This window comes from Blennius ocellaris (assembly GCF_963422515.1).
Source record: "Blennius ocellaris genome assembly, chromosome: 1".
Classification (NCBI taxonomy): domain Eukaryota; kingdom Metazoa; phylum Chordata; class Actinopteri; order Blenniiformes; family Blenniidae; genus Blennius; species Blennius ocellaris.
Window position 1 is genome coordinate 14,425,199 of NC_137650.1, and position 25,397 is coordinate 14,450,595.

Here is a 25,397-nt window from a genome sequence, read left to right on the forward strand (position 1 = left end):
TTTTAGAAGCACGAAAACTGGAAAACATGGAAGATATGGGAAATTCATCTTGAAAATTGCAGGTTTTGTGGAGTGTTCTCGGTTTCATGAGCTGTAAAGACTCATGGATGTACATGTGGAGCGAAGGCTGTGCTCCAGTTTAACACAGAAGCTCAAACTGCTGCTGGTTCACTTTGAAAAGTGTCCTTATTCAGTCCAACACAGCCTGATGTGCATTTACTGTATTGATTCACTGTCATGCAGGGCTCAACATTAAATGGTCTTAGCGTGTAAAATCTCTCTCTGCTTACTCTCCTTTTGTAGTAACAACCCTATACAGCTTTATCACAAAGCAACAGCGAGGAACTGCAAGTCTTATGCACCAACTGCACATGTGACTGCTTATTTGGATTCTCATTGGTTTATTTTCGGTTTATTTTTAGTTTCCTCATGTCAGCAGCAGCAGTGAGGATGGATCAGACATTTGGATTTTGGAAAGATGTGCATGTTTGCTGGAGATGAGTGAAAATTAGAGAAAAGTGCAAAAAAGCACATACAAGAGAAAGAAAAATGTGTCCAGACTTCCCAATAGAGAAAGAAAAATCTATAATTATTGTAAATAAATCTTAATACAAAAGAAAATGTTTTTTTTACAGAGAAGTATTAATTTAAATGACATAATTAACATTAGATGAGTTGTAAATCTCATTTTAGGGATAAATGGTGACACTAAAATCAACTTTATTCAGATGATAAACAAATATTCAGAGAAAAAAAATCTGAAAACATGGAGTGATTTATCATAGTATCTGGAAGGCAAAGAAGTCAGTGTTGAGCCTTGGTAATGTGTACACATTATACATATTTCATGTATTGTATTTGGACCAACACTACTGAGAATTTACTCCTGGGAAGAATAAAGTATTTCTATTATATAATATTGGGTACAAAAGTGGGTCCGACACAAACTTCAGCGTGATGATAATAGTGTAGTTTTATCCTGCAGCACTGCGTTTACGAGACGTGTTGCATAGAAACATGAATTATTATAACATCTTGTGATCTACATTAACCATATTGTGTTTACACCTTTGATTTGCCCCTTTAATTCTGTTTGGAAGCCTTTGTTTCGTTATTTTTCGTTTTGTAGCTGGTGTATCTCCAGCCGCTCACCTGTCTCTCAGCCCGCTGACGTAATTATCGATCTGTGCAGGGATGCCTTGCAGAATGGAGTTCCTGAAGCTTTTGCTCTCCACCAGTTTCCCGTCGTGGCCGTCGATCACCGTCAGCTGGACGCCGTCCTCAGGCTGGTACAGCTTCTTTCCGTTCACCTGCAACAACACAAGCAAAGCATAAAGTGATAATGGCCAATAAGGGGACAATTCTGGCTCATTTTAATAAAAGCAATAATGCCGCATTGTCGGAGGAGAAACACATCATGAAAGTGTCACACTGTGATGAACCTTGGGTTTGATATTGGACAGAAACTGATTTTTTAAAATGTGAAACAATTCACTTTTGACATCTTAGTGTGTAACCTAAGTGTTTCATAGATAGTTGTACAAAAAAAACCCCCACCTGAACGTGACTGTTTTTTAGTGGAAATATGTGAACATATCAGGGAACATTTGACCTCTTTATTGTCCATCAGGCAGCACTGCAGGAAAGCCTTGAGTTTCAAAAGAAAAACAAGACCAAATGTCTTCTCTACGTCTTATAAACTCATGGAAATGTCTGTTTTTCACAGTATTTCAAACGACGTGTATTAGAATTAATCGGCATTTTGCACAGAATACTAAACTACTTTGTTGTGAGCCACTTAATCCCAGACAAGCTGCTTTGTGCACGGCTCACAAATAGTCAGAGATAATATAATATCCATCAACCAAACACCAAAGCGCTGCTTTTCACAGGGAAATGAAGAAAAGTTTTTGATTCACTGATGGAGTGCGGATACTGTTGTTTGTTAAACACACATTTGGTAGTCTATTTACATCATCAGATAGAAAACAGAGAATTTTATGACACTAAAGAGTTATCAGAACAGAATATCATTTTATATGAGTTTTGAAAAAACCCCAAACTGTAATCTTGTTAATTTGTTCAGTTGTTTTACTGCCACTGAATTTGAGAGATTATTTTAAGACATAATGAAGCCGTTGAGAATTTAAACTATAAACTATACTATATTTATTGTTAATGTGGAGGTTTTAACATTAGCACTATTTTACCAGTCCAGCCCACTCGAGTTGAAATTGGGCTGAATGCAGCTCCAGAACTAAAATGTGTTTGACCCTGATCTACCACATAACAGAGAGGTTACATTTCTTCACATGCTTCTAATATCGCCAAAGTAATAGGCACCCAGTGGTCCCTCAATGTCACAACAATTCAACAACTAGTTTTAAAATACCTCAGTGAAGGCAAAGTCCTCCTTGATGTGGAAGAAGCGAGTATTGTATGACTCCAGTTTGACCTCCAGGAAGTGTTCCGGCGTGTGCTGGAGGGAAACAAGTGCAGGCACAGAGCTGGAATTAATACACAAGATTTGGCATTTCACGGGAGCCGATCAACGCCAGTTTTCGCTCACCACAATCCGCAGAGCTAAAAAACAAATGAGAAGAAACACTGACAGCTGCAAATGCCACTTTGGTAATATGAGAAAGAGATTAGATTCCCCGTGATTGCTGTCGGGGGGGAAATGAGGCTCTGCTGCAGGGAAACGCAAGCGGGAGGAAACCGAGAGAAAACAGGGTGCGGGTGAGGATACAGAAGATGGGGCGTTATTAAAGTGGAATGCATTTCATGAACACAGGCTGCGTGTCTCTGCAGTGAGACTGGCTGGACTCGGGTTACAGGTCATGAAAGGCAGACGTTGGGAAAACATGCAGAGGTGATAAATGGATTTCTTGTGAAAACATGCGAAAAATGATCTGTGGATTTGTACAGTTTACGTGTCAAGGCTGTACTTTGCTTGACATTATCAGGTTCAGCCGCAGCCAAGCCGGGCGTACAGGATCAGGGTTATTCTAAAGTGAGAGGTCAACAGGTTGACGTGAACGAGGGCCAGTCAACGCAGTGTGCTGGTACTGGTTTTCACAAGATAAATCACTACATTTTAAAATAAAGACTCGTTTCAAGGTTGAACCAGTGGTCCCAAACTTTTTATCAGTGAAAATCCCAGATGAGCCCTGAAAGCGGTCGTGTCTTTCTATTTGTATTTATTTTGATCACATTGAGCGAGTGGGAGGGGTGAAGGGGGCAGGTCCATTTTTAACATGAGAGTCTATGATTTCACAAGTGCCTTTAAAACATGTATCATATTTGTCTTAAATGTTGTGATTCCCTGTTAATGCTGAAGGAGACAAACTCTTTGCAGGGCTTGTTTGGGCCACTTAAGGATCTTTTGCTTGGTAGCCTTTTATACTCGTTCAACCGAGTGGTGCCATCGAATCAGGCTTTTAACCAGCCGAAATAAAGCTTTTCCAGGGTGAAAAGGAGTTTGGGGGCATTGATTCTAAGGAGCTTGTTACGGTCATTAGTCTGACTGACGTCTACATTTGACATTCACCTTTGTGATGTTTTTTTTTAATCAGCCAACAACATTTCAGCTCAAAGCCGAGCTGCTGTTTGCTTTCACTGAATTGTGTCGTGTCAACCACAAATTCAACTCAATCAAATGGCATCTGAAATTCTAAGGCTGCCCGTCTATGACTACATCCTCGGTGCTGACGCATGTTGATCCCTGGCAGACATCCGGACGCCTCTGTTTTTACTGTATTTGAAAGTCAGTGAGCACGTCAGCGGGGCCTTGTTAAACAACTGGAATCTTCCGTCAGACAAAAGGCAAACAGACAACACCGCGTTATCAAGTACGAACTACTAAACCCAAAAGAGACGCTCCCAGACTCACCAGCCGTGCGTTGGGGATCTTCTTAGGCATGGGTACATCTACGACGGGGAGCTCGGCGTGTTTGGGGTACGCTTGAGCCAGGCAGTCGCTGGGTGGGCTTCCCTTCGGGATGACGGCTGTGATCTTCACCCTCTCGCAGCCTTTGACAGAGCAGAAGGCAAACTGCTCCCGGTCGTTATGGGCCTTCACTTTCAGGAAGAGCAGGCTGCAAGAGACAACAAAACGCCAGAAAACATAAATTCCCTGGGGGTCATTTAAAAATCACTAATAATCCCTGTTCATGCATTTTAGATAAAGTTACATCAGTTGCACTATAATTTGTATTTTAGTGGGAGGAAGACGCTCTATAAACTGGATGTTAGTGGAAGGACGATGCTCTATAAACTGAGATGACCTACTAACATGCAAAACACAAGCTGTCATATATTCAGAGCGACAAATGCATCACAGCTACTGTCAACACAGTAAATAGGAGTTTAGTGAAATAGGAACAGTAGAGACTAAAACAAAAAGTTGGCAGTACGACTCCAATTATGAGGAACAAACTCACATGAAGCGCCATAATGAGCTGAGTGATGTCATAACAAGAATATAACCAAAGCTTGTTTGCAATGGAAATCAAAGATGCACTTTTCTAATTTTACTCCCCTCAATTACATGTAGGTGAAAAGTGTTTGCATTTGTGAGTTGACAAAGGTAAAAAAAAATAAAAATAATAATGATAAAGCACACTGTTGTGACTGTTGTGTTTTATCCGTTTGTGAGTGCGTCTGACCTGGTGTCTTCCTCCAGGTAGTAGTAGCCTCTGATCTGGTGTGAGTGGTTGATCTTCTCTCTCTGAGTCGTCTTCATGAAGACGCCCGTCTTGCGGGTCTGTTTGGTCAGGCGGTTGTGGATGTCCGAGATGATAGTGAAGGTGGTGCCTTTTGGGTAGCAGATGCCCACGTTGATCCAGTCGTTTCTAAAAGAACAACAGTGCAGAAGTGGAAAGAAAAATCTGTGAACCAATAGAACTTTGATTATTTATTGCAAGAACTGACAATATGAAGTGATATGCTTCATATTTGGAAGTGCAACCAGACTTGGTATACTTATCATAATACTACAAAAACTATTGTAAAATGTTGTGTTTTTGTTGAAAACAGCTAAGAAAAATCTAAATTAAAGGAATAACTCCTGAAAACCTGTTAGCGTTAATATGGAATCCAATGAGTAAAAGCAAGATTTAGTCAGTTTTTCACAAAACATAACATTAATGTGTGTAAAAAGACCTTCCACCAAGAATTAAAAAATTTTTGAATTGCAAAAATCAAAGATTGCAGAAATACAGCCGAGTTGACACCACATCCAACCATGAGACAAGAGTGACCATGGCAAAGTATGGTGGAGGGAGCATCAAGATTAGCGGCTGCTTTCTTGACCTCAGGGTGGATTAAATACCAAAGTAAATCACTCCTACTCCTACCTAGTTTAATGCTCCGCTCCATGTGGTTACAGAGGAAGACACCGTTTGAACGAAGATGAAACGAGACAAAACTCAGCCGAAGAGAAATCTGCTTCACAAACTGGCACAAAGCCTGCAATTCATTAACCACACAACAAACATAAAAGTTTGCCACAATACTCTTCATCAAGTGTTTGAAACTTTGAGTGGTACTTGCATTTTGTTACAGTAATGCTGAACAAAGCAAAATGGAGCAGCTCATTAAGCCGCGATCAGTTAACCCACAAAGGACAAACAGCAGCTGTTTTCCTCCTCAAGTCTAAAACAAACAAGTCATATTTCAGCTCGATCTGCAGCGATCGGCACATGCTGGGAGCCTCGGCAGCCTGTAGATGGGGCCATCGGTATACGCAGAGGGTTTTATCTCCAGCATGTCCTTGCCAGTGTGGACTCGGGCTGCGGGGGTTAACTGACATGCCTGAAATGACAACCAGCCTTTATGCAATTGAAATAGCTCAAGGCTGCGGGGTTAAAAAAACAACAACAAAAAACATCTGAAGGGAGGACAGGGCACATAGTGAGGCTCTCCCCATTTCTGTGGTAAAAAGATGGATGGTGTGTGAAGAATGAGCTGATGAAGTCACTCATGGTGAATTCCGAGTGAACATGAATGTGTGCAGACAGGGACTTAATCCCTGTTCCGTCCTGCAAAGACTCCATTAAAAGTTTGGAGTTATGTCATCAGAAAAGCAGCTCATCAGCATTAGGCACAGCTTTCTTCACACAACAATCAGCCAGGTGTGTGAGGGTGTGGAAGTGTGTGAGAGGCGGGTTTGAACCTCTCCTTCATGGAAACGTATGGCAGAAGATGAGTCATCAGGTTGCATGTCTATATATGAGATTTGTCGATCAAAACTTTGAAACAAGATTTCTCCAGCTTTCTCTCACAAGTTACACACATATTGGGTAAATTCCCTGTAGGTGTGTGTGTGTGTGTGTGTGTGTGTGTGTGTGTGTGTGTGTGTGTGTGTGTGTGTGTGTGTGTGTGTGTGTGTTAATCTGTCTCTTTGCGGTAGGTTCACTTGATGAACTTAGGCCTCGTTTACACTGTTTTCAAATGAAAACGCAAAACTTGGGTTGTGCTTTGGGCCGTCGTGGTGGTGACCATATTATTTCACCTCATTCTGTCTCCATCCACGGAGCAGAAACTGCAGTTCAAATTATTGACTCATTCAAACTTGATGTTCGGTGACAAGTGGGCATGAAATCCCAAAGTAAAGCAAAGTTACTACTTGGAGATTTTTTTTGTAATTTTTTAGTTTCCTGATTGATTTGTTTTCCTTTGATAGTCCACTCTGCTCATTAGGCCAAATGAGAGAAAAAACAGGAAAAAAACCAACAATCAGGAAATAAAGACACAACTCGTAACCGTAGCTAAATGAAAAAGATAGTGTAACGTTGGTGGAATGAGGATACTTGGTGCTACTCACAGTGCTTTTATTTGCCGAGGGAGCTTTTGCTTTAAGTTGATTCAGAGGAAGTTGTGGTGCAGTGTGCAAACAAAAGCCACTTCACATTGAATAAATCATTGACAAATCACATCAATGGTGTTTCCACCAAGCTGCTTACATCTATACAAGCATCACAGAGGACTGATGGACCTTAGAGCTTTTCTTTTTCCAAATCAACTGTTGGAAACTAGAGATTAGAGAGTAAAGACACTCACTTTTAACCTTCACTGTCAGAACTAAAGCCACAACCTTACGTTGCTACAGATTAGAAAACAGATGCTGCCACACATACTTTTATGTTTTGGAAGCAAATCATCAGCGTTTGTCTGCGTTCAATAAAAATCACAACCGTTCTCTCGTGATCTGTTTCCTGCCTTTTACCCTGATTCTACTGTGACCTGGCTCAAGAGGCGATCGTTAATACATAAATGAACATGGACATGCATGTTCCCGACTCTACTTCGCTTTTAAAACTTTTACTTGCTGAACTGCATTAAAGAGTAGAATCTTTTGTATTTCCTATTCCACAGTCCTCATTTTATCAATGTCAATGTAATTTTATTACCGACAATCACATATTCAAGTATACTTGAGAAGTGGAGAAAATTGTAGCCTAAAGCTTGTAATTTCTGGTAAAGATAAGAAGTGGGCTGCAGAGGTGTAAGAATTCCACTTCTGTTTGATTCCGACTCGCAGTACAGGGATGAAATTACACGATATTTATACCTGATTTATAACCGAGTGGGGTGCAAATGGTATTGCAGCTCATCACAGCTGAACCACAATGGATTTTTTAAAATCAAAAACACCATGACCACAAAAAGGGTCTTGAAGCATGACCTGACTTATGAAATACAAGTAAAAAAACACAAATCATATTTTTGGTCTCTATGCCTAAATAGTTAAATTAGAGATAAATAGATAGATAAATTATACTAAAAGCACACATCTTAAAGAATTCATTGTTGACCTGAGGTGCAAGAACCCTCTTTGTACCTGAGAACACAGAGGTGGTTTGAGGTCCTCTCAATAAAATGTCAAAAACAAGCCAAATAAAACACTTTATAGAGTCTTGAACAGAAGTGTCAAACAGTCCTATACTGGCCCCATCCATGAAACACAGTTATGATTATAAAAAAAATCCCCCATCATTTCAGAGTATGAAGATCTTTAGGTGCATGTTAAAGCCCAGTGGATGGTTGGATTTCAGAGACTCGAATCGAGACGTTGCATCCGTATTTTTAGATTCGGAGCGGCCTACACTGTCTAGAGATATCGCATCTCATACCCACTGCTCACCACTTCTTTCAGAAAGAGCATGAGTCAGAGCTTGCATAAGAAACGTCAGCCTTTTTTCTTCAAGGACAGCTGAGTGTGTATCTAATAGTGCACACAAAATAGGAAGAGAAATATTACATTTGATCAATTTAATTTTTCCTGACTTAAGAAAATAGGGGCTTTAAATAGCTGGGTTCTCTGTTCATACACACATACGTCCATTATTTTAGATTTAAGTGTGAAACAAGGGTGTGAATTTGGGGAGGTGGGCAATTTAATCCTCCAGTGCACAACTAGACACTGAACGTGCTCTTTAACAGTTAATAAGAGACTCCCTGTGACCAGCAGTTAAAACGTTCAAAGTGAAATGAATTTGTCACAAAATCTGAGGTATTTAATGAGTGCGAATGACTAAATGACATTTTAAAACTTAAATGAGGCACTCCAACTTTTTGAGGGGCAAAAAGAAAAAATCATATTGGACAAACATAATGGTTTAAAGCAGAATGTTTCTGAAATGCCTCAAAAAACAACATATAAATATATAAATGGTGCCATTCAGTGAGCTAGAAATACCTAAAAGTGCTGCAATGTTTGTTGAATATAAGAGCTTGAAAGCAACCATTATCTTCTCATAATCAATCAGGGGACCTTTATTTTAATTTTAGATTTATATTTTAACGCTTATTCACTCACCAATCTACACTCAATAATTCTTTTTGGAAATGTTTTCAAATTCGTTTCACAGATTAGGAACTAATACAAAACATTGACATCTGAAAATCCAAAACAAATGACCAAATGAACTTATTCAGAGATGAATGGATTACATTACAGTCCCTTGTGTGATTTGTGAATGAAGAATAAGTTTAAGAGATGAAGACGGATGGAGAGGTACAGAGCCTGTGTGGAGATTGGAGCATCTTCTTTACCAAAATCATGTGAAAGCAATACAAAAGAAAAAAAACAAAAAACAACGGATATTGTGAAATGAACAAGATTTTTCAACATGAAGAGGAACGTTTCCATTAATTTCAGGAGGAAATAAGGAAGTTTTGTCTGTTTCAAGACAGGAAGATGAAGAGCCTAACATAAGCTAAAAAAAAGTTATTTTTCAGACAAATTGATCCATGTGTTGTTCCGACGATGATCCTCAGAATTGCAATTATAATACTAGGAAAAAAAATCCTTCTAAAAATCTACACTTAACCTGACATAGTGTCTTTCCCACACAAGGAAACTAGAAGCTGTATTTTTTTGGCCAAAAACGCTTCAATTCAACGCTGAGGAAATGTGTTATTTGGGTTTGAGTACAAAGTTGGTTCCCGGATGTGTCCTTATGAATTAACTGACTGGTGAAGCACGTCGTTTGAATACTTTCTCAGCACTCAGTACATTTGTTGTAATTAGGAGATTCAGATCTTTTCATTATGAGATCTTATCCTGTAATTACGACATAGTCATAATCATGAGATACTGAAATCAGAGTTATTAGATAAGACCTTCAAAATATCATTTATTTGGTGAATACGCCTTATCGTTCGTTTTTTTTTCTGACTTTTTCTGAAAGTTTAATGTGATAAATCATACCGATGAGCTTATTGTTTGACACTTTTCAATATGTCCGAGGCCTTCAGGTGTCTCTCTTCGATATCAAGTTGTATTTATTAAAAAGGAGTTACTGATTCCCTGAACACAAAACCATGTACTACCTGAAAAATAATGTGTCCGGCTTGAAATGTTTCTTTTCTCCCTCGAGAAAACTAAAGTGCTCCGAGAGGTCATATGCAATGATTTGGAGTTGTGTGAATAAAACCAAACCAAATTAAAGTGGACTGAAATGACCTTTCATAAGGAGTTTTCCTCCTTTTTCTCCCTCTGGGTGTTTGTTTCAATGCTTTTCCAATAATAGGGAGTTTTAAGTAGGACAATGCGCCTAAAAAAGAGAAAATAAGAAATATATTCAAGTTTCTATAGATTCTTGTCAGAAAACTGTCTAATCTTGTAGGAAAATAAGAAAAATTACATATTTAATCTGATGATTGTCAAGAAAAATGACAAAAGAAGGATTTAAAAATGTTTTGCTTTGTGTTGTGTGTAAAGTCTCTTTCATCATTTAATTTACACAAACAGACGCAGCTCAAAACAAACAAAATCCCCCCCAAAAAATCCCCCAAATTTTACTTAGTGTGTAACAAAACATTATTATATGTAAGACTCACTTTGCTAAATTATGCAGAAATACACTTTTCCATTGCATTATAACCATTTGAGTTATTGAACCTGTACAGATTTTCTTTATACCTAAAAACTAAAACATTGAAAGGCAGTAGATTTTCTCAGAAAGTAACTCCTGTGGTGTGAAAAAGCCAGATTAAATATGCATTAGGCCAAATTTGGTGAAAATCCAAGAGGAGATTTCTAACCCGAAAAGAGGCGGCATATTGTCATTTTAACTAAGCATGGAATTCCACAGGGTTATGTATTAGGATCTATACTTTTCACAAATAGAATAGGAGGCAGAGCTTTTAGCTTTCAAGCTTCTTATGTTGAACCAGATCCCAGTTTCAGTTAGGGAGGTGGACACCGTTTCCACTTTTAATGTTGGGATTAAGACTTTTCTATTTAATAAAGCTTCCAGTTAGAGCTGCTTCAGTGCGACCTGCACCATTTTTTCGTCAAGCTGCCATAGATTAGGACTGATGGAGGACCTACACTGAGCTTCCTTCCTTTCTCACTCACAGTGTGTCACTATTACATTTCACTAACATTTGCCAAGTCTGTGCTGTCTGTACTGTAGTTGGTACAGCATCTTTCTAAGTACTCTCTCCCTCTCTCTACCTCTCTGCAGGATCTCTGACAGTGGAGCTGGAAGTTCGTGATCAGTGAGTGGATCTCTGTCTGCTGAATTGAACAGAGAATCCATACCTGAACCAGGGTTCGAGTCCTTTCCCACAATCTGTCAGTCTGTCCTATCTTTTTCTCTCGTTGTATCCCCCTCCCAGGGGTCGGCAACCTGTGCCTCTGGAGACACACGCGACTCTTTGGTCGCTCTGCTGCGGCTCCCTGTGGTGAGCTGCTTGGTGGACACTGACGAATATCATTGGGGGTTTTTTTGCGTTCACTGCCACAGACTGTTTTCACTGAACATTGAGCAAACAGGATCTACATCACAACTGAATGATATTGAAAGCCACACCACGCACACTCATGGTTCTAAAAACATGAAATCTTGCATGAAGTTGCCAATTTAATAATGACTCGGAACACAGAGAGGGTGCTGATCTACTCCAGGTGTGTCAGAAGTTCTGTCAGGTGTGTCACACTTATGTTGTGTGTTTTTTTTACTACTACTAAGGGGAAATTTAATTTGGGGCAAAACTTTTATCGAAAACATTTGACGCCGTGATAAAACCCTTGTAGAAAGTCACTTTACCCATGTAGCCACTGTAGCCCAGTGGTAATGGTTCTTACCTGCCATGCAGGGAGACCAGGGTTTGAGTCCTGACCGTTGAAAGACTTAATTTAGACATGTTTTGTTTATTCTTTTTTGTTGTTGTTGTTTTTTTTTTAAATCAGCTATTCCCCAGTGTTGTATAGGTAGCAAAGAGGTTGAAATCGATATATATATATGCAGTGTTATCTTCATTTATAGTTTGTAGAGGGCTTTGCGGCTCCCAGGGTGTTTTTTTTTTCCAGCGGGGTCCAAATGGCTCTTTGAGTGTTGAAGGTTGCCAAGCCCTGCCCTAACCCCAACTGTAACAGCAGGGAGTCTCCACCTCTGAGTCTGGTTCAGCAAGTGCTTTCATCTTAAAAATGAGTTTTTCCTTTCCAATGTCACTTTTAGTTGCTCATGTGGATTTGTTGGGTTTTTCTCTGTAAAAGTGCCCGGAATGAGTTGTGTTGTATTTGGCACTACATAAATAAAATCGAAGAGGTGAAGGAGGACATGCAGCTTGACCGGTAAACAGAGAGCTTAGCTATAAAGATCACAACAGTCGGATTCAACACAATACTCAAAGTCCTGCAGCTGGGGAAGCTTCTGGAAGGGCAAATGTTTAATTTATTTCAGATATAGAGTGCCTTTCCATGGTTTCAGCAGCCCTGAAATCTCTTTACATTGTTAATCACATTCAGTCATTCATGAACACTCACACACTAGTGGAGGAGGCTGCCGTGCCAGGTACTCGATCCATCCATTGGGAGCACTTCAGGGTTCAGAGGGCTTCAAGGGTACTTTGAAATATGAACAGTGGGAGTTGGGGATCAAACCTGCAACCTTCTGGGTGAGCGCAGTTTTTTTTCGGCACTTTCTTGGCTCGTTTGGTTGATGGTTGTCTCTCAATCTGAATGTTTCAAGTTCAATCCCCCATCTATCGGCCTATACGTCAAATTGTCCTTGAGCAAGACACTAAAGCTCAAAGAGCTCACAGAGCTCCTTGCATGGCAGCTGCCTTCATTGGTGTGTGAATGCATGAATGTGACTCACAATGTAAAGTCCAATTAAATGAAAACACATTATTTTTGTCTGATAACAAAGAAACGTCAGAAACAATGTAGTCAGCGTGCCAGACCACGAGTTGATGCAGTTGTTTGTTTTCAAAAGGTTGTGCTTTCCCGCCATTTCAATGGAGAATCTGAGCATTTTCAAAATATTGCAGTTTCAGTGGTTCAGAGCACTGTTTTGGAAACAGGCGTCTTGTAAAATGTTGCGTACATTGCACCCCAAACTCAGTATTTTTCCATCACGTTGAACAAGTGGTTGAGTCAATGAAAGGAAGCAGACAGAAAAGGCTTCAGTCTGCTTTCAAAAGAATTGGAAACGGAGTTGTCCTGCAGTTTTCAAGGAGTTCAGTGCTTTAACAAACAAGCTGCCAAAACCAAGAGAAATTCCATAGATGAGGACTGAAAACAACTCAATGACAAAATGACTCACTCCTGCCACCTAATGCAAAGAAATGCCAAAAAAATGTGGTATTACTTTAAGTTAACTTGCAGTAATACCACATGTTGTTAACTTTCCAGTGATGGACCAGTGCTTCGTGTTTGTACGCAGTGGAGCTGTGGTGTGCACTGACTTCTTAAAGTTGATGAGCCAGATGGTGACCTCTGCAGGCGCCGCCTGGTCCCAGTGGATGGTGTAGCCCTTCGCCAGCGTGATCACAGGCTGGAACTGCTGGTAGTGCTTCCTCTTCCCCAGGGCGCCCTCTAGTGTCAGCGGCCTGTCGGGGTACTCGTCCCTCACCATGTGCATGTTCAAGTTAGCGGGGTTACGCGTCTGGATGTAGATCTGTAGAAAACGGGTAGAAGAGGGACGATTCATTTGACATATGACTTTTGAGAACCCATTTGGAGCCATTTCTGTTTCTCGGTCCATTCAGAAAATGAAACCATGAAACTTGCCATGAAAATTGAAAATATGATTTGTTGTTTTTTTTTTTTCAACTGGAGTTAATCATTAATAACTTCCTTCCAAGGAACAAATTGTTTTCACGGATTTTCACAGTCATTTACTATCAGGTTAAAGAATGAATTACAACTGAGCTGAAAACGCAATGAAGTGTTCATCAGCGACTCTATATTCTCAGTTTATTCAGAAAGATTCCCAACATGAATCTAATTGAGTGATCTTGCATTACTGATTGGACCAATTCACATTAAATTAGTATAAGTCATGGGTGTGTTCATGAGTAATGGGGAAAAGTGGGGTGGAGAAAATATGTAGCCGTGCTGTCAGACAGGGAATTTTGTTTATGAATCATCTTCTTTATTGAATTTGTAATCTTTTGATCGCAGGGGGATAAAATCTAATAACTAAAAACTGAGAACTTTAGTTCTCAAAGTTTTGGAGACGTTTGTTTCTGACTCATCATCTTTAATAAAGTACATCCACTGAAGTCTTTTAATTTTTTTTTATCATGGGGGGATAAGATCTCTCTCCTTGCATAGTGTTTAAAGCTATGTTCCCAACAGATCAGATATAAAAAATAATCTAATTAGTGTGAAATTTTAAGATTCAAGTTTAGCAGTTAAAACTTTGCGATAAACGTATGATCACAGGCAAAGCGTACAGTGTGCCAAGGAGTATCACATTCAACGATTTTGTGTGTATTTGAGATCCAGAGCCAATAAATAGTATTATTAGAGGCATGTCAGTTAGATTCTTGCACCAGTTGCCCTTCAGGTTGTTCATTTTGTACTCATGATTTGTTTTCCTGACATCCAGTTCTAAAAATGTGTCTTTATATCAAACAAAACAGCTTTTCCTAAAACTCCCTAATATCTCCAATCTGCTCAAAATATCAGACTAAGATCAATTTCCCTGAAGCGTGTTTTTCCAGAAACACAATAACTCAATATGGGCTGATGGAAATAAAGTTCAGAGAAATTAACTAGTACACCTTTGAACAAAATCATGATTCTATTGTTACAGTTCATCACAGCTGAGATGTTGATGTATTGAAGAGTCTGAATTTGCAAAACACTTCGGGTGTTCCCTCTGAAATTATAAGTGGGCATTTTTTCTTCCTTTAAACGCTACCAGAAAACAGACACTGCTCATGAGCATTTTAAAGTACAGAAACGGCCTGATCTCAGTGGCGCTCACGAGAGGGACTGGCTGAAATTCAAGACCAAGGCTGGATTTAGGGCATTATGCTTTGAATACTATGTTGTTGGACCTCTGACAATGATGTGAACATGTTGAAAAACTGTATAATATGGGACTACACTGTGTGTATGAATGAGAAACAGGCTTTAATAAAACACCGGAACACAAGATAGAAACAGACAGAAGAAGGCGATCACCCAAAAGTGGAACAAAAACTTCATCAAACCACAACCACAATCACATTTCAGAAGCACATACATTAAACCTCTCCACATTTCCTTCAACACTTTCTTCTTTCAAAGATTCTTGACTAAAGAAACGCTTCTCAAGCTACATGGCTAAACACCACGATGTGCCCGATTACCTCCCCCATTTAACCTAGGTCACATTCTCCGTCTTTTTCACGAGATGGGGATATGAAAGTTCACATAATCAACAACAGGGTGTCTAAAAGAGCAGCTCTGTGTCTGTTTGTGAACGTGGAGTCTTGAGGTCCATCATGACTCGCTGACCCACCTGAGCATAGTTCCCGCTGCAGATCGCCGCCTTCCAGTCGGGCACGTCGATGCAGTCGGGGTGACGGAGCAGCCAGTTATCCTCTTTCACCAGGAAGGCTCCGGGGTACTCGCTGACAGAGCCATCAATATCGTGGAAGACGGTGGTCTTGTCCCCATCCATCTGCATCTGACTGAACCAAGGACCCGGCTCCCCGAAAAACACTCGCGACGTGATCTACACAAGGGACATAAATCAGACGGGGTCTCTCTTTATAGATAGACTATTTTCACCAGAAAGTCCTCCAGCTAACAGTCAAACTTTTCTTCAAATCTAAATTAGACGATAAAGTTTTATCGGCCCAGAAGTTCGTGATTTAGAGTTTGGTGAATAACACAAATCCAAAAACTGAGTAAGAGGTTACTATTTGAATAACATTTCTATTACAGTTACAAAAAGTTCATTAATTCTCAATTAAATGTGTAGCTGGATATAAAATTTACTTTAGCCTGTATTCATATGAACTTTGATTTTAAATATCATAAACGCTAAATTTCCGTAACCACTGATAATAAGATATAGCAGAGGTGTTAAATGTCAGGTCTGCGACTTGAAGTCAAAAATATCATACAATTTAGTTCCTCTTATTTAACCCCTCCCCCAAGAATCTAAAGGACAGATATATTCAGTATATACATGCAATGTAAATGATAAAACACAATTCTCTTAAAAAGAAGCAGCACAGCATAGAGCAGAACACAATAATAGAAGAGAAAACAGAATATACTTATTTTTAAATGTTTTTGCACTTTCTAAACCAAAATATTGTACATAGTATCTTGTATTTGGTTTATTATGAAAGAAAATGAGGGCAAGTGCAGTCTAGTGTTGGGATTAGGTGCTATTAGTTACTAAAATATGTCTGTAGTGTTGTACTATTTTACTTATATATATTTACAATGAGTGACAACATTTTGTGAAATAATCATGTCTTTTTTTTTCTACTCAAACACTGAAGTGTCCCCTCCAATATGAAAACACTTCGGTAACTGTAGGTAAGCTTTGAGGAGGCGAGCTTACAGGGACGTGGTCGAAGGTGATGTCAGTGACGTTGTTGTTGGGGCAGCTCTGCCAGGAGTTGTTGAGCCTGAAGCCGAAGGCGCTGGTGTGCCGTCCGTCCAGCGCCGTGTATTTCCGAAAGGTACAGTTCTGCACGTTGATCGGCCCGTCGTAGATCTGCATGCCTCGGATGGGAAAATCACTGCACGGAAACACAAATCCACACACAAGAGATCAGTGCACATGTCCACACTCGGTGGTCTGTGATGCTGATGAAACGAAGAAAGTTGAGATTTGAGAAGTTACGTTTTGACTTTTTATTGATGTCGGATGAAATTCGGGATTAATGACTCACTGCAAAGTCACTCTTTGACACATATTCCCATGAATGATAAAGTCTGGACAGAGCTGGATTTGGTAAAGGTATCAAATATGTAGTTGATAACATGAACCCAACTATACCAAGCATTGCTGATCTCAATCTGGGATCAAGGACCCCGTGAGCCAGAGCTTACGAGAGGCAGAAAACCCTCTAAACTAGATTGGAAATATCTGAGAAAACAATATTCAGACTCTTTCTACAATCTAGAGCAGAACTGGGGGAAAAGTGATAAGAGCACGTGTCTGCCAGCGTTTGGGGGTCTGCAGCCTGCAGCCATTCCTCGAGCCATAATGTTAGCAACCGCTGTCTGAGAGAACCGAACTCTGATTCCAACCCACAGTGTGTGTTTTTTTTCTCTGGTTTTAACTCTTAAAGCTTCCCTTGAGGAATGTCAGGAAATTAATAAATAAGAAAAAAAATAATAATGGGGAAACGATTTCACTTTAGCTACTGTCTGTTTTTAAAATCAGATGAAACTGCAACTCATTGTATGTTTTTATGAAGGTGGAGGAATGATCTTCTGGATCTGCACCCAGCCAACGTCCCCTCTGAATGAGACGGAGCCCGAGGGGGCAGACATGTTTCTAAGGAACTCTATTTGCAGGCGTACTTCTCCTTTATTAAAAATGTAAGCGGTACTTAAGCTTGTATGATCAAATCATTGAAGAAAGACTGAGCTGTGCTTTCAACTCCCAAAATACAGGTGATCTGTCAAGTCAGTCCTGTGCACATTGTGACGGTTTAATCATGTAAAGAGAATTCCTCCCGGACAGCCTCGCAGCTATGACAGTATAGAGAATGAGTATTTTATGTTAGATTTTCAATAATTCAATAATTTTTTAGACATACGATTACATCAAGTCAGTGCAAGTTAAATACGAGTTGCTGGACATTCATTAGGGCCCCGTTTACACAAAGTTTTAAGTGAAAATGCCTCAGTTTTGTGTTTACATTTCAGAAAACTTTGTGTTTACAAATCAACATTTTGAAACCAATGTCCGTTTGCACGGAATCGGTAGGACTGCTAAAAACAATGTAGTTTGCATGCTGGGCCAGGAGTTGGCACCGTTGTTTGTTTTTGCAATGAAACACACACAGCAGAGAACAATATGCTCTAAACAATAACAATGGTGTACGTTGTGTACAATGAGTACAGGGACATTTGTATGGTCCCAGGAGAACATGGCCTGGCAGCCATGACACTCATGTGCAGAAGACGTATGCACAGTAGTAGTGTCTCCTCGTCCACACGGAGACGGAGCCCGAGCATTTTCAAAAAGTTGTGTTTTACCCCGTTTGTGTGACGGTGGAGTGGGAGCATTGTCAAAAAGTTCCACCTTGTGAGCCATTTAAAAAAATTGTATTGATTATTAAAAGCTCATAAAAAATGATACATTTAACTTCCTTTCTATATTGGAAGTCAATTTTAATGCCTTCAGTTTTCCTCAGTGGTCGTTTGGTGCATTAATTCCTAGCCTGGAGGACTCAGTTCAGTTCACACTGACGGACCTGGGTGGGCGGATTCAGAGCATGGGTTAAGGTCCAGTGACCTCCTTCAAATGGCGTGTGTGTGTGTGTGTGTGTGTGTGTGTGTGTGTGTGTGTGTGTGTGTGTGTGTGTGTGTGTGTGTGTGTGTCACTATAGTCTGCCTCAGTTTAAATCAAAGTCTCACATCAGTTAAATATGAAGTCGAGTTTCCTTCCCCCCCGCAGTAGAAGAGAATCTCTAACAATATACTTTCTCTGAGCTCTGCCGAAGTACCGGCCCGATTCCTTGCAGTCTGGATCACACATTTGAGCTTCTATTAAACGGACATCCCACAATGATTCTATCTTTGGGTTTTCAGTTAAAAAAAAGGGAGCTTTTCAGTTTACCTCATAAACACAGCTGCTGTGTTCAGTTTTAAATTATTTTAGAAGCTCAGTTTTTAAATAGCAGAGAGGTGAACATAGTTATCAAACCTGTGTACACTTCAGGCAGGAAGAGTTTGTTTTTTGGATGTTATGGTAGATTTTTTTTAAATCAGAGAAAGGAGGGATTGAGTGGGAAACGACAGCTGAAGTGTTACGAAGCAGGCTAATAAAATCTGTCCTCAGTGATCATTCTCAGTCTTTATATTGAAAATTTCAGCTCTGCTGAGTTTATTTTTAATCCCGAAATGAACATAATGGTACAGGAGCTTCCTGCTGCTATTGTTCATATAAAAAAAGACACATTTTGCACATTAAAAAATACTTCTCAGTTGAGGTGTTCAGAGTTTCCTGCATTTCTCTTATTTTTGTCCAATGATATTACTGTGAAAGATGTAAAATATCAGGTGTTTTGTTGTTCTGCGAAGTACTTTATTCTTATGTCAGACTGAATATTATTTTGTTTCTTCTTAAATGTCCAGCCTGTAGATGCCTGCTTCCAGCAACATACATTTAGTTCACCTTGAGCACTTTGATACATTTACACTTGTATTCAATTCTGTGCATTTTCTGGACTGAGACCATCTCCAACCAACAACCTCTCACCCCATGTGACCAAGAGCATCATCATGTGAAGGTGACGGATGGGACATGTCATAAGGTGAGAGCAGGGCAGCATCACCAACGCAGCCTTACACTGGACACCAGAAAGGAAATGAAAACAGGAATGACCCAATATCACCTGGCGTCAGACCGTGGAAGCTTAAAACCCTCAAATACACCTGAGGAGATCCTTTGTTGCTCGTCAGTCATTGGCTGATTGACTGACTTCTTCACTTGTTGTGGCTTGAAATGACTACGGTAGTTTCCGGACTATTGAGTGCAGATGAATATAAGCCCCACCCACCAAATAAAACAAAAAAAGAAAGGACGACGTTACATGATGCACCTGAATGCATCTCTCATATATTGGCATCATGAAGCCAGTTAACCCATTCAAATCCATAAATAAGCCATGTCGTCGTTTAAGCTATTGGGTTTAAAGCATTTGGAAAAAAAAGCAGCGACATATTGTCTGGAAATTATGGTATATGTTATGTTTATTTATCTTTGACTTTTCTCTCAATGCAAATAGTAGTTTATGTTGATATTATTGCTGCTTAATTGGTGGAGTAGCTTCCACATCATGCACCTGACTCAGAAAACCTCTTGAATGGGGAATTACAATGCATATTTCAACATAAATTATGTATCTTAACTGTAATGCCACAAATTGTTGCGACCATATTACCATATTCGTTTTGTTTTGGCAGCTCGTGAGTCTATAGTGGTCGCAGAACTTTTAGAACAGAGTTTTTAGTTTAAAGTAATATGCTTTACTTAATTTCTTATCGTCTTGTTGTTTCTGGCAGGCACATCCTCTTTACACATAAATGAGATGAAAACAGGGATAGAGGTAGAATATGATGTTTGCACAGGAACGCATTGTAAAAATCAATAATGTAATAATGGCTCACAGCGAAATAACTGCCTGCAATGGAATAATTGCAACAATTTTCAAGGCAATAAAGCCAATAAAGTAATACAACTATAAAATATTGTTTACTACCATTTGAGAGTAAGCGCTGTATACTATGTATCCTACCTATGATGACTTTCATCCACTAAACTTACACTATACACTATACTAAACCTGGAAAAAAGGTTTTATTTCCAAGAAATGTAGTCCAATTTATGTATTATTAGAATTGCTACTCCTTCATGTAATAACTTATTACAAGAAGCTAAATGTTATTAAGATAATTGCTCAAATATACTTTATTTAATTCAAAATTGAAGTTATTATGGTACATTATTGCCTGTTACACTCAGTATCAGGATATTCTAACAGCACAACCATGACAAGGATAAACACACTGACACATGAGACATACGCATTGTTTTTAGGAGTTTTAGGAGTCATAATCACACTTTTGGCTGCCATGCAAACTGCTCATAAGCTATTTACCAACCCCCAAACACTCTTTGATACATCGACAGGTAAAAGAAGGGCTCCAACAACATGTTTATTGATTTTTATCCAGCGGTTTGACTATCAAACTAACAAACACATCTGCCAAATAATTCTATTCTCCATCTAAACATGTTTCAAGCCTCTGAGGTATTAAAGTTTCCGGGGCTGTGTTGGTGTTAGTTAGACAAAGCTCTATTTGGACACTCACACGCCACGTGGCAGCGTCCTGCCCGCCAGGTCCGAGCCCCCGAGGCCCCAGATCCTGTTGTCCGGCAGTGGCATCCCACGATTGTCACTCTCACCCACAAACAGCGAGTTCTTCACCTGCTGATGAGAGCCGTCGTCGTCTGGAAACGTGCCTCCGCTGCAGAGGGACAGGACATGAAACAATGTGAGGGAAACCTTCGAGGACGATCGCATCGATCATTCAAATATCACCATCAAGACATTATGCAGTGGCTGTAGTTAGTAACCGCCACTTTTCTCCCAAACTAGCAAAGGAAAGAAAATCAGCAATATTTAATAAATGCTAGTGTCTTGGATTCTCCTTTTACTCGCTTGTGATGTCACATTTTACTTTACGCAGCCAACACATACATCTGATGTTCATTTTTCATACATATGTTCAATGTGCAATAATGTAAAAATAATCACTTCACTGTGGTAGGGGGAAATCCTTGTTTACGTGTGAAATGTTTCCCTTTCCTAAAATCCCTCGGTTTAAAATAAATCTGGATTATAAAGTCACTTCAGGTTATGATGAGACGTTTAAAACAGGCTTGTTTGACATTTATACAGCCTATTTGGCATTTGAAAGGGCCACAAACAGGAAATAAACCCACTTAATGATTTGTGAGCTCACAACAGGAAAAACTCATCATTATTTGGAACTTTCAGATTGGATTTGTTAATTGAAATAATTGATCTCTCACAACAAAAAGCAAATTGGCCTGTTTTACAACCAAACACACAAAGAAATACATTGTATAATAAAATTAGCATATAAAGGGCTTTATTGTTGCTGATTATAATGGATGTATTGGTGGGGTTCTTTGACATCTTAAAAAGTGTCATAAAGTTTTAGTAGTGAAAAAAAAACTATATTTGAGACCAAGTTTTACAATCCAATCTACACACGATACATCTACATAAAAAAAAAGATTACTGAAGACAATTGCTTATCAATTATCACATCATTCATATTTAAAAATGTTTAAAGGTATATAAATATATAAATTAAGATATTGTATTTTGAATGATTTATAGTATAGATTAAATAACTAATTATATATATTTAACCTGTTTAAATCAAACTATTGTAAACAACTGATTTTCATGGCTTCTTAAAGGCAGATGACTTTAAACTTCGGATTCATTATGTCGCTATTGTCAGTAGTCTATAGTCCTTCAGTGTTTAAAACTCTTTATACATTGAAAGCGTAAACCATAAATATGTGGTTTAATATTTCTATACTGAAAATCTTTAGAATCAGTATAAAAAAGCAGAGTTACATGACCATTATATAGTCAAATCTCTTTCATAGTTTTCATATTTTGTAAGTTTGATGAAAAATATTAAACTTTGCCTAAACATAATGCATACCAATGTCCTAAAATAAACTGTTGAAAAAAGACTATATTTAATATGACTTTCTACTCAATCAGGTGCATATTCTGCAAATGAATACATGAAAATATCAACATGCGTCAATAATTACTACTTTTTTTAAACTCTATTGTTGCTGAATTGTCCAGTTGAAGCTGAACCAACATTCCTGTGTATGTTTCTCACGCCATTATTTCCTCTCATCGACAAACACTGAACGATCATTAACTGATTAATTACAAAGATTAGACTCAAATTTCACAATAAGTCTTCTAGGGATGGAACTCGCAGCACCTCACAGCTTGAATGTGTTCCCAGGACTGTGAACATCAATCAGTGTAATTCAGCTCCATGCGGCTCGCTGCTGCTAATGAAGCGAGTGCCACATTGAATATGAACAAGAGGATTATTCCTAAAGACAATGAGACAAATCCACACGGGAGGTGTGTACGTGTAAAGACAAAGAAATTGCTGCTAGCTTTCACTGAAAGTTGATCAAATGATACGAGTGTTACTGTTATTTTTTGTTTGTTTGTTTTTTCCACATTCAGCAAGAATTACGAGCCTAAGCTAAAGTTTGCGTTGTGCAAAAATAATAAATTATGATGATCGACTCACAGGGCACATAATAACACACACACACACGCTACAAATAGCACGCTTGCCTTTATGAATTTGGAAATTCGGTGCATGTATGTTTCAAATCGAGGGAGTTGCTCAGAGGAGGTCATGTTAAAACATTAATGTACAACTTTTTCTAAATGTACAAGAAAGTTGTAGATAGAGATGCCAATACTGCTGCTGTTATTGAAGGGAGAGGCTTTTCATCAACTGGCTTCTCACAACTCTTATTTGCAGACTTTATTCTAAGAAACTATCTGTATTTTTGAATCTGTGTTTTATTATTATTATTTTTTTTATTGTTTTTTTTCTTTTGGACCAAAGTTTGAAGTTCTGAAAAGTCTGATAACTTCCTCAATCAACACGTCGAACACTATTGTATCTTATTATTAATTTTTGCTTGTTGCGGCTCATTGCTCTATCCAATCAACCCACGAAATGATTTTTTCATGCACGCAAGATCCTCTTTGAATACTGCTGTTTGCAGGTTGCATCATTCTTCGCTGATGAAATGTACAAATCAAAAGTAGAATATATGCACGTGTTTATGCAATTCAGCACACTTTATTCAGGACCTCAGTGAAAATATTTCCTGCCATGTGGTCATTAGATTATATATAATATGTTATAGCAACCTGAAATATAAAGTTCTGCAACACTCAAGATTTAGGAAAATAACCTTTTTCTCTAGTATTAGCTTTACAAAGCAGCTTAAATTTGTTTTATTTAAACTAGCATTATCTTAGACTGTTGACTTTGAATTACTGTTTGTTACTGCTGTTGAATTACCCTCGTATTTTATCTTTGGTGTTTTTATTTAGATTTATTTTCAACTTGATTTTAAATGCTGATATGGTTTCGCTTGTGTATCTTGAAAATCTCATCTTATTCAACTTTAAAAGGTTCTTCTCTGTTAATATCGAACTGGTGTTACATTGAGAAGCATTTTGCATTCTACATATACATATTTGCTATTTGCATTTGAAGTGTCAGATCTGCTTCACTGCATTTATAAATACCATGCTTTATTCACAAATATTAAGAATTATGAGACACAATGCATGTTTGGAAAAGCTCCGACCCAACAAAAAATAATAGTAACCACACTTTAACCACATTGCACCATCAATATTCTTGAGGTGTATTCAGTGTTTGTGTTATTTTGCTGCTAGTTGGTTGATATGGACAGAGAGCAGACACAGTGAGAAAGAGGAAGCTGAAGTACAGCTGTATCGCTGCCACCGCTTGGTTGAAAACTCCTCACCAATTCCCACCTCTGTGACCATCGCACTCCTAAATTACTTTTCACACCGCATCAAAGCGCCCCTTTTCCCAGCGCATCCTAAGCAGAGTCCTTATAAGGCATTTTCCAATTACTCACACAGACTGAGGGAGGAAGAAGGGAGGGGGGTGTGGGGGTGGGGGTGGGGCGGGGCATGAGCGCAGCAAATGCATTCAACAGCCCTTTATTTCAACCCATGGAAATATGAACGAAGCTTTAATAGAGGGGAAGACTTACCTCGCCAAAGTGAGGCCAATGCCATTATCAGCAAATCTAAACAAGAAAGAAAGAATATTGTTGTTACGAGCGTAAAAGTGCAATGGCTCCAGGGAACACGCACACACACACACACACACACACACACACACACACACACACACACACACACACAATTTGAAAATGATAAAAGTTATTATTAGACACGGATGAGTTTCTTCCTTTCATCTGTGTCATCAAATGTGGAGAGAGAAAAAAAACCCAACTTCTGCTTTGTGAATCTCATAATGAAACATTTGTGCTGCTTTAGCCGACTTCAAAACTTCCCTTAAACATTTAAATATGTGACAAATGAAAGGGAAATAATGTGCAAAGTGCCTCATCAGTGAGATTATTCTCATGTTTGGTATTTTGATGGTGGCAGTTGAAGGGGATTCACTTCCCGTCGAGATGAGAGCTCTCCCATCAGCATACAATCATCAAGGCAGGACACGTGTCGCGGCTTTGATCCCCTGTGCTCTGATGCACTGTGTTTCAAACCTGTGTGGACATTTTCCTCTCAACCAACTAAGCAGAAAAAAAATCCATTCCCAATGCATGTCAGAACCTTTGGATCTTCTCGATCAACCAGTTTACTGGGATACTTCTTACATGCAGTCATACACCTGTGAGGATGTCAGAATTTTGTAAATCTGTCTGTGATATCGAGACACAATAAATCCATGTGATTGGACAAGAGTGATCCAATGAGTACTGATGTGAAACATTCATGATTAATTGGGGAAACTCAGAAGGTTCGTAGTGGGAAATGCAGCATACACCTCTTTGGAACTCCCTACTGGGAAAATATTGAAATTCTCAGCATTTTGAAAACATTTAAAAGATATTTGACATAATTCAACATGACAGCCTATGGAACTAGTTAGTCAGTTAAATAGTCAGAAAAAAATCCTATTGCAAATATAACCAGACATCTTGAAGCTGTCAGTAGCTTAAGTTATAAATGAGATGTTTTCCAATTAGTTCAAATCTGATTGACTTTAATATTATCATTTAACCTGTGAGTAAATGGGTGGT

The 25,397-nt window shown here is 38.9% G+C and overlaps 1 protein-coding gene across 1 annotated transcript in view; it reads right to left on the reverse strand.

The window, feature by feature from the left end:
* The window catches only part of cemip (cell migration inducing hyaluronidase 1), a 215,541-nt gene that overhangs the window by 4,192 nt on the left and 185,952 nt on the right, over positions 1-25,397 (reverse strand). Inside the window, exons 21-29 of the mRNA XM_080501910.1 lie at positions 24,342-24,377; positions 20,804-20,959; positions 16,311-16,491; positions 15,252-15,467; positions 13,204-13,415; positions 4,668-4,853; positions 3,893-4,097; positions 2,393-2,479; positions 1,153-1,310 (exon numbers count right to left, since the gene is read on the reverse strand). Of these exons, the coding sequence (XP_080358036.1) occupies positions 1,153-1,310; positions 2,393-2,479; positions 3,893-4,097; positions 4,668-4,853; positions 13,204-13,415; positions 15,252-15,467; positions 16,311-16,491; positions 20,804-20,959; positions 24,342-24,377 (1,437 nt within the window). The remainder of the gene's footprint in view (positions 1-1,152; positions 1,311-2,392; positions 2,480-3,892; positions 4,098-4,667; positions 4,854-13,203; positions 13,416-15,251; positions 15,468-16,310; positions 16,492-20,803; positions 20,960-24,341; positions 24,378-25,397) is intronic.